A 10,754-nucleotide genomic window follows, 5' to 3' on the forward strand; every position below is an offset into this window, starting at 1 on the left:
GAGGGCACAACACTTTCCTCACCACTCGATGTTTCACCCTCCTGTCCCTGAACATAGTCTTTATCACTGTCATCAGTCACACTAGCATCAGAGTCAGTAAAATCATAATCTGAGAGAGCCCTGAGCCTTTCCTCAAACTCAGGAGTACGCATCACCCAGGAGTACGCATCACCCCACGCGGGGGGGGGGACTTGGGAGGTGTCTAGCCTGAGGGCATGTATGTGAAGAGTTGGCAGATCTGTCTCTGTTTATAGTTTGTTTCCAAATTGATTAGTTTTCGAGTTATGAATTTTTGAAGTTGCCGACGCATATATGCGTCGCTGGCACTACGGGATACACTACTTGCCGACGCATATATGCGTCGCTGGCACTGTGCGGGTTAAGAGTTATAAACTTGTCACATTGCATTGTAGCCTTAAATCTAATAATAGAACCATTGTGAGCCTGCACAGGCGTCATCCTCATATATATGGGCAACTGGCCAAAATTATCTTGTGGATACTGCTGCTTCCAGGTATTAACCTGGTCCCACCTTAGGCGGGTACCAAACTGAGGTAGGTAATTGAAAGCATTCTCTTCATGTACAGGAGCCTTAAACCATATATTATCATGCTTAGGGTAGGTATAGGTAAAAGCCCTCCTATCCCGTGTATGAAACTGCTCCATGGTCCCCAAGTTCTGTAGGGGCCATTCATATCCCTTAACATCAGTCCCATCCTCATTCAGTAACTTCACCTTTTGGGGATTCTTTAACCAACTGGCTAGAGTTCTAAACTCTTTAGGCTTCCCAACATAGGTACTATTATTAGTATCCTTGAACACCTCCATATACGGAGTGTCACTATGGGTAGTCTGTTAAGTATAGGTACCAGCCCTAGCTACCACCTCTTGGATCATAGGTATCAAGGAATGAAGGACAAAACCACACTTTATCAATTGGAACCCAGTATGTATTGTACTCTTCTTTAAATAATGCCATCGGGTATGGGGAACAACCGTGTTTGTAGCGGGGTCCCCATCAACACACATAATATAAAACTCTAAAATATTCCAGGGTACATAGTATATGGAGCTATCATCACATATCTCTATCTCAAAATAACATCTAGTCTGTATAGTGCTAGTTATCTCCTCCCATGCTTTAAATTGGAAACACTCGTAGACGTCGCCGGAACTGCTTCCTCCTCCTTGTTCTCCTCCTCCATCTCCTTCCATCTCGTCATCGTCCCGGACGTTGACGCGGCCATCATGTCCTCGCTTGCTTCCTCTCTGAAGGTCCATCCTCCCTCTCTTCGCTGGAGTTGCTGGGGGCGTTTCCATCGCTGCAAATATTCTCTACAGCCTTCTCTATGGCACTGCGGTGATAGTAGTAGAGAGCGTAAATGTCGTAGACGCTGATCTCTCCAGGGGGTGTGCAGATCTCAAAGCCCTGCTTGGGAGGCGTCCGATCGCTACGGTGCTTGACAGTACACTGAAGAGTGAACTTCTTGATCCGGCTATTTAAGGCAGCTGCGTCCCCAAAGTCCACGTAATGTCTAATGTCCCGGTTGGTAGAGATGAACACTGGTGTGCGGTCGAGGACCTGGGCTGCCTTGTTCTTGACCTGGGCCTGAAAGGAAGGGGAGACGGAGGTTAAGGAACAAAGTTATGAGTGGCGGATGTGGTACTACTATCTTCCGTATATGACAAGTTTACAGTAAACTTCCGTCCTTACCTCCAGTGGTTCTTCACCAAGGACAATCTTCATATCATCCACGATCCTGGGGGCGATCCTAGGCTCCTCATAGAGGGTATAACACTTGTTTAGGGCTGTCTGGAGGTGGAAAGCCGTGGCATCCCCACACCGAGTGATGAGAGCTGTATGTAGCCTGCCAAAGATGGCGCGTAGAAGGAGAGACTTACCCGTGTTGGTAGGTCCCTCGAGGACCAAGGTGTTTATCTTGTTAAGCTTCTTATCAGCGATAACAGTCACCCAAGCGAGCGCTTCGCACCCTGACGTCACTATCTGGTGGAAGTCAGGGTCCTTCCATAGGTTGGCGGAAGACGGACAATGTAGTGTCTTTCCGACCGGAGGGACGGAAGGGAAGATATGTCCCAACTTGTAGTTGGTGGAAGGAAGCCCACTAGCCTTCCGGAGTAAGGTAATTGGTAATAAAACTTCCGTTCTCCCAAACTGCGAAGCAGTCCTATTAGTCAATGCATCAAACGCATTCAACAACTTAAATAGAGAGGCTACTATACACAACAAAAAAATTAAATGCCTAGTATTGGCCAGGTATGTGGAGAACACATAAAGAGAACCTGCAAACATATTTGTCACCAACAGGGTTGAGAAAAAAGACACGAAAATGGAGATCGTCAAATCCACGGAAGGCACCACCCAGGGAGACCCGGTGGCCATGGCAATGTACGAGCTTGGTCTTATGCACCTGCAGCAGAAGACACAATATGAGGACACCAGGGTCAAACAGGTAGTATATGCAGATGATCTTACAGGGGCAGGAAAAGTAGCTGACTTAAAAAAGTGGTGGGATCTGGTGTTGGCACACGGCCCGGGCTTGGGTTACATTCCGAATGCAAAGAAATCTGTCCTCATAGTGAAGCCAGAGTACTTTGACAATGCCAAAATACTCTTTGAGAACAGTGAAGTGAAGGTAACAAAAGAGGAGGAAAGACATCTCGGTGCAATAATCGGCTCAGAATCTTTTAAAAAGCAATATGTTGAAAAGAAAGTTAACGAATGGGTGGCGGAAGTTAGGCTTCTAGCCAACTTTGCAAAGACCGAACCGCAGGCAGCATATGCCGCATTCATATATGGGGTTAAACATAAGTGGAACTACATATCAAGGACGGTACCGAACATCACCGACCTACTAAGACCCCTTGAAGAAACCATCAGAAACGAGCTAATACCGGCCATCACCAACGGATGGACAATAAACGAAGAGGAAAGAAAACTTTTGGAACTTCCACCTAGAATGGGAGGACTAGGCATCTCCAACCCGCTAAACCTTGCCGACATAGAACACTAAAACTCCATGAAACTCACGTCCTCTTTGGCAAACAACATCGTGTCACAAGATTAACGGAAGGAGACTAACATGGAGGAAATCGGAGAAATTAGAAGAAATATTTCAAAGGGAAGGGAGGAGAGGCAGAAGGAGAACTTCAAGCACTTCTAACTCGGCTATCGAATTGTGTAGAAAGAAAGATAACAATGGCGCAGGAAGTTGGGGCGTCCAATTGGCTGACAGCACTACCAATCAGGGCAAAGTGATTCACCTTAAACAAAAGAGAATTCACGGATGCCATTCCCCTGAGGTATGGATGGCCATTGGGAGGGCTGCCTAACAGATATTCCTGTGGTGTACAGTTTACTCCAGACCATGCGATGATATGCAAGCAGGGTGGATTCATTTGCATGCGACATGATGAGGTAAGAGATCTCACTGCCCAAATGCTTCAGGAGGTGTGCAAGGATGTGACTATCAAACCAACATTACTCCCACTAGGAGGGGAGAACTTCAGATACCGGACGTCCAACACATCAGATGAAGCACGAGTGGATGTCAGCGCAAGAGGTTTTGACTCGGGGAGAATTGGCTTTCTTTGACAGACGAATATTTGATCCGATGGCCCCCTGTTACAACCTATAACCATTGAGGCATCCCACTCCCGGAACGATCATGAGAAGATCAGAATATACGAAGAGCGTATACAGAATGTAGACCAGGGCTCATTCACTCCTATAACCTTTACGACTTCAAGTGGGATGGGTCTTAGAGCAAAGGCATTCTACGCTCGGCTGGCAGAGGTGATGGCTGAGAAGAAACAACAACCAAAAAGCAGCATTGTTTCATGGATGAGATGTAGACTGTCATTCTCACTCCTAAGATCAGTCCTCCTATGCCTGAGAGGTACCAGGTCTCCACCGCCCAAATCAGTACATATACAAAACCTAGATTTTGAGCAGCCGGTGGTTGACAGTAGGATAAATGAATTTTTTTAATAGGCATTATTGAAAAATAAATAGATAAATACAAGGGTCGTCAACCACAGTCATTGGCAGGAGAGGGGCCAATGAACTGTGTCTGTGGGAGATAGATCCTGCTGCTTCCAATACACAGTTCCACTAGGATTGAGGTCGTATTAAAAAAATAATAATAATAAAAAAAAAAAAAATAGTAGTAGTAGTAGTAGTAGTAGTAGTAGTAGTAGTAGTAGTAGTAGTAGTAGTAGTAGTAGTAGTAGTAGTAGTAGTAGTAGTAGTAGTAGTAGTAGTAGTAGCAGTAGTAGTAGCAGTAGTAGTAGTAGTAGTAGTAGTAGATGGAGGTCGTGTCGTGTAGCAGTAGAAGTAGTAGTAGTAGTAGTAGTAGTAGTAGTAGTAGTAGTAGTAGTAGTAGTAGTAGTAGTAGTAGTAGTAGTAGTAGTAGTAGTAGTAGTAGTAGTAGTAGTAGTAGTAGTAGTAGTAGTAGTAGTAGTAGTAGTATTGGTAGTAGTAGTAGTAGTAGTAGTAGTAGTAGTAGTTGTAGAAGTAGTAGTAGTAGTAGTAGTAGTAGTAGTAGTAGTAGTAGTAGTAGTAGTAGTAGTAGTAGTAGTAGTAGTAGTAGTAGTAGTAGTAGTAAAGAGAGTAGAAAAGGGAGGAGGAAAAGATGCGAGGAGGAGAAGAAAGAGGAGGAAAGGATGAGAGAGAAAAGGAGGAAGAGAAAAACGAGGAGAAAGAGAAAATGGAGAAGGAAGACTAGGAAAGGGGGAGAGGAGGAGAAGGAGACGAAAAAGATAGAGAAAGAAGAGGAGAAAGAAAAGGAAGAGGACCACAAGGAGTAGAAGATGAGGATAAGGAGGAAAAAATGAGTAAAAAGAGGAAGAGGATCAAGGACAAGAGCAGAGGTGGAGTGAAAGTAGGGGTCGAAGGAAGAGCAGAGGGAAGGAGCAGGAGGAAGAAAAGGAAGAGCAAGAGTAATAGCAAGATGAGCAGGAGCAGAAGGAGAATGAGGGGCAGGGTGAGTGAGAGGAGGAGGTGAATTAGGAGGAGAAAGAGGAGGAGCAGGAGGAGGTGCAGGAGGAGGAGCAGGAGGAGAAGGAAGAGGAGGAGGAGAAGTGGAATAGCAAGAGGTGGGGGAGTTGAAGGGGGAGGAGGAGAAGGAGTAAAATGAAGAGGAAGAGGGGGAGTAGGAGGGGAGGAGGAGGAGGAGGAGGGGGAGGCAAGCAGGTTGGCGTAATTACCGTGTCGCGTGGAAGCAAAATAATTCGAACTAATTACGCCCTTCTTGGCCTCCCGACGGATTCGAGTGCCTCCGCCCTCCACCACCCCTCCACCTCCTCCTTTTCTTTCCTCTTCCTCCCTCCTCCTCTTTCTTCCTCCTCCCTCCAACCCCGCTCCCCCACGAATTCGAAGGGTTGAACCGAAGAGAGATTCTATTCTAGACGAAGCAAAGCAAACGCTGAATGCTTTATCAGATAATTGTATTTCGTCGCAGACAGTTCAATAGCAATGATTTTATCCTGAAGGAATACATCGCTTCGTCTCTGACAAGGAAGGCTCATGTAAGAGGCCGGTAGATAGAGGTAGACATTCAAGTAGATAGAGGGATAGGTGAGAAGATATGCAAATTTTATGACCTGGATGTTTTGGAAACAATGGCCGACTGGAAGTTGCAGAGTTGCATATTTCGCTTACCACCTAAAGTTTGTAAACATTAGTTAAGGTAGCGATCAAAGGTGCTGATGTGACGAAATGTAAACACGAAGCCCGTCCTGCTTGTGACAGAAGTGCTTGCGTAAACAGTATTGTTTGAGACAGTATAACAGTCTTTCTGATCGGAGAAAAGGGTGGAGGAGAAGAATTTTTTTTTATTGGTGCATGGAGGTAAAGTCACGCCATAAAAGGGTGGCACTTATTTGTAACGTTCAAAGTTATTGGATGAATTAAATTGTGACGTCGGAGCAGACTTGGCTTGGTGGGTGTAAGAGGATCCCAGGTGGAATTCCTCAGGTGTGCCTAAGACGATCCGTTGTACCAGAATTCGTTAAGAAAATGAAGAAAAGTTAAGTTAAGTTAATTCCTCTTCGTTTATTGAGTAATGGAGCCTGACTAAAAGCATACATTACGAAGGAGGCATAGGGCCTATAGACGAGTGACTTACAATACTACAATGATAAAAAGAAAGTGAGGAAAGTTGTAAGTGAATGAAGAATTACAATATTACAGAAGGGAACTGAAAGTGTTGGTGGCAGTGGTGGGATGAACCGAGTGTATATCAAACACACCTCCGAAGGAATACAAGACTGGTGCATGCAGCAAACTACAAGACTGAGGCAAGATAAGTCTACGGGTACACCAATCTACAGTGCACGCAACCATAACCAACGAGGGGTCTTAGATACCACGGTCTTCATACTACGAGCGAACGAGGAACGAGGCAATCTACAAGATGATCTACAAAGCAGGGAATGAGCCACCACAAAGCAGCAATAAACAAAGACTGACGAGGAACGACGAAGTTCGAGATTGACGTACGTAAGGAAGACTATTTGGAGGCAGTCAAGTCAATTCAACTTACTGAAGGTATGAATAACACAATCTTACGACATGAGGTTCATACCTCAAATATCAACATACCCAAATTAACGGGGATGTTAACACCTTAGGAGTTAATAAGTTCCTTAACTTAATAGATACATTAATTGTGAGCAAAAATATAACGGATGAAAAAAGGAAAATAGAAATTTTAAAGGAAAATATAGATCCTGAGAAGGGTAGAGCTAGGTTTATCATAAATGTCCAGCAAATGGAAGATATCAGACAATATGATTCATATATAAAATCATTCATTAAACATTTTGTCAAAATGTGATCAGGATCCTATCAGGTCTTTTGTTAGAATGATCAAAGAAGTGAGAACAAGGGAATCAGACACAGATTACTTATCTAGATTAGATAGATGGTCAAAAGACATAAATTCTATCTTGAAAGATTCAGATTGGATAGAAAGAGCTAGTGATAAAATAAAAGTTTCTCAGGTAATAAAATTGATCACATTTGGATTGTTAAAGAAAAGTTCTGATGATTTAACGGCAGAAAAGCTGATAAAGATCTCAATTCAACTATGAATTTAGGGGAGGTAGACTATCTAATATAAGGGTACAGTGAGACCAGAATAATAAATCCATATGTGATGACAGTGGGACAATAGAGGGACTCCAGAGAGTTTAAGAAAACAGAAGTAGGACATAGGCAGAAAGTTAGAAGTCCATCCGGGGATGCTACAATTATATATTTTAATTGTGATACTTGGGGACACAAAGCACAAGACTGTTATTATGGAATTATATGTAGAAATTGCAAATATGAGGGTCATGATAAGTACCAGTGTAAAAACCCACCTTTTTGTATGTATCACCAAAGAATAGGCCATAAAACCCATGAATGTAGAAATTTTCGTATGCACCAGGAAACAAGAGACACAGAATAAACCACACAGAATAAACCAATACTCTAAAACTCCCCATATATATACAAATAGACAGATTTGTATTAAGTATCAGAGCGATAGAAAAGTAAAACTCCAACATCAAAGATAGTCATAAAGTGACAGTTACAATTGGAAGGGCTTCTGTAGGACCTCTCATTGCTGGTAGAGTGTTCAATAAGCCTATTCAAATACTTATTGATACAGGATCTGTAGTTAATGTAATTACCAGTAAAGTTTTAAACCAGTTAAAACCAGGAGTGAAAATTTTAGAACCAATCCATTACTCATTGCAAGGAGTAACTGGAAATCAGTTAAAAACATTAAGTAAGGTTGAACTAGAAGTTATCTTATATACAAATGAACATTTGCACATTCAGTGATAGTTGTAGAAGAATCTGTTTTCCAAGAGATTTATTGATAGGATTTGCAACTATGAGGAAAGAGAATATGGTCATATGTCCTGATGACTTAGGAATCCTAGTGAAATCACAGTTAACCCCATTTTCAAATCAACCAGACTTAAGACCAGTGACAGGAATCAATGAATCCTTAGAGATAGATAAGAAAAATAACATTTTTATTTTAGATAACGAAGCCGAGCGGTCCAGACCAACAGAAAGTAAAGACACAAATAGTGAACCCAATTCAGATGTTCAAGAAATCCCATAAATTACTAATTCATCAACTACAAATGAAGCCTTGCAAATAGTGGATGGTGGCGTAATAAAGTCGACATTATTACAGTCCAGAGCAATTAACAGGGTAGGAGTACAGTTGAAAGGAGTCACTGTAGACTCTGAAATTTTAACCATCCCAGAATAAATTAGATAAGAAGGTTTGAAATTGAATTCGTGGATTTATAAGTCAAATAAGAACATAGTAGAAATATTAATGATTAATAATTTAAATAAAGATATAGTTTTAAGGAAAGGTACAGAAATAGGATGTTTTCAAGTATGTACCAAACCCATTAAGATTTTAAATGATTGTACTGAGGAGGTGGAATTACCAATTTCATCAATCTGTTTGGTTCAGGATTAAATAGATTTTAGAAAGAAATATAAGAACCTATTAGAACCTACTAATTGCCCTGAGTTGGATGAAAGTTTAGTTGCTTTGCTCGTGAAGCATAATAAAACAATTGCTTTGCTAGGGACGCCTTAGCCAAAACAACTGTTTTAAAACATCAGATTAAATTAAAACCAGGAACACAACCTATTTACATACCCACCTACAGAGTTATTCACTCTAAATTAGCAATAGTAGATAAACTGATAACTGAAATGTTATTGCAGGATATTATTGAACATAGTAAAAGTGAGTGGAACGTTTCTGTGATTCTGGTGCCAAAATCAGATGTTACTATTGATTATAGGAAATTGAATAAGCACTCCATATGTGACAGGTTACCATCACCAGTAATAGGGGACATGCTTAGAAGTTTGGGAACTGAGAATAGATATTTTAGCCCTATAGATATCAAATCTGCTTTTTGGCTAATATAGTTGCATGAAGACTCACGTGAATTCACAGTATTTTCTACTCCAACGGAGCCTTATGAGTTCAAACGAATGCCATTTGGGTTATGTAATATTCCATTAACTTACATGAGATTAATTAATACAATTCTAGATGGGTTGTTAGGAAACACTGCCAGTGTATTCCTAGATGACATTTTAGTAGTTTCCCAGACAGTGGTTGAGCACTTCAAAAAATTAGATTTTATATTCTCATGACTAGTTGAAGCAGGATTGAAAATGAAACTTGAAAAATGTAAGTTCTTGCAGGACAGTGTTATTTATTTGAGACATAAGATAGACAGACATAGACTTAGGACAGTGAATTCAAAGGTTGAAGCAGTCAAGAATTTTCCAGTTCCAAACAATGTAGAGAAAAATAGAAGTTTCTTGGGATTGACAGGATAATATAGAAAATTTATCCACCGATATGCTGATATTGCTAATTCATTAAGTTCTTTGTTGAAGAAGGACTCAAAGTTCATGTGGGGACCTGCACAACAGGAAATTTTTGACAAGTTGAAAGATAAACTTACAAGTTCTCCAATTTTAATATTTCCAGACTATGATAAAGAATTCATTCTTTGCACTGATGCGTCTGACATAGGATTAGGAGGAATGCTTATGCAAGAGAGAAATGGAACTTTTAAACCAATAGCTTACACTTCAAGACTGTAATAATGCAGAGAGAAACTACTCTATAACAGAAAAAAAACATTAGCAGTGATATATTCATTAGAAAGTTTTAGAGGTATGATATTGGGATATCCATTCAGAGTGTGGATTGATCATACAGCTATTCAGAACTTATTTAAGCATAAGAATCTAAGGGGCAGACTTGCTAGATGGTTTGCGGTACTTCAGTGCTATGAAGTTAAATTTTAGTATATTCCGGGTAAAAAGAATATTGCGGAAGATGCACTTTCTAGAAACTTTAGCCAACCAATGACAGGATTTATTAATTGTGTTTGTAGTATAGAAGAGTTAGTAACTTTAGATGAGGAAATGCTAATAAGAGAACAGAGGGATGATAAGACATGTGACTCATTAGTCAAGAACTTGATGAACCCAAGAGGAAATCCTCCAAAAGTATAAAAGGCATATAAGATAGAGGAATTTCATTTGATTAATGGACTTTTGTATAGAAAAACAGTTGTAAGTGGAAAAGATATTTCTAGAGCTCCAGTAAATCAGTTGGTAATATCACAAACTCTTGTAAAAGAGATATTGAAGTTACTTCATAATAGTGATTGTGGCTCACATCCAGGAAAGGATACAACTTATAGATAAGCACAACTTAAATAATTTTGGCCAGGTATGAAGAAAGATATATATAATTATATAGAAAAAAAAATGAAATGTGTTAAGGTGAAAGGAAATACACCAAAACCTGCTCCTCTACTTACCTATTCCATTCCACAGAAACGCTGGGAAAGAGTTCACATAGATACATTGGAGTTACCTATGTCTCAGAATGGATATAAATATGTATTTGTTGCCATTGATTGTTTTTCAAGATTTTGTATTTTACAACCCATTCCAAATAAGAAAGCTGAAACTATTGCTTCAGTAATCTATGATCATCTGTAATTTCACTACACCTAAGATCTTAGTTTCAGATAATGGAACTGAATTTAATAATAAAATCTTGGAAAATTTATGTAGTTTATTTAAGATAAAAAGTCAATATTTTAGTGAAACATCCATAAAGTAATGGAGTTGTAGAGAGGTTAAATAAGAAAATTATTACATGTCTTAGAAG

The 10,754-nt window shown here is 40.3% G+C and overlaps 1 protein-coding gene across 1 annotated transcript; it reads right to left on the bottom strand.

Moving 5' to 3' along the window:
- Positions 1 to 282: 282 nt before the first annotated feature.
- On the bottom strand, positions 283 to 828 carry LOC143018338 (uncharacterized). Its single transcript, XM_076173697.1, has one exon. It carries the CDS (start codon positions 826 to 828, stop codon positions 283 to 285), a length of 546 nt encoding a protein of 181 aa, XP_076029812.1.
- Positions 829 to 10,754: the final 9,926 nt, after the last annotated feature.

Source organism: Oratosquilla oratoria, chromosome 34, assembly GCF_046742065.1.
Source record: "Oratosquilla oratoria isolate Oo_2021 chromosome 34, ASM4674206v1, whole genome shotgun sequence".
In the NCBI taxonomy this organism is placed as follows: domain Eukaryota; kingdom Metazoa; phylum Arthropoda; class Malacostraca; order Stomatopoda; family Squillidae; genus Oratosquilla; species Oratosquilla oratoria.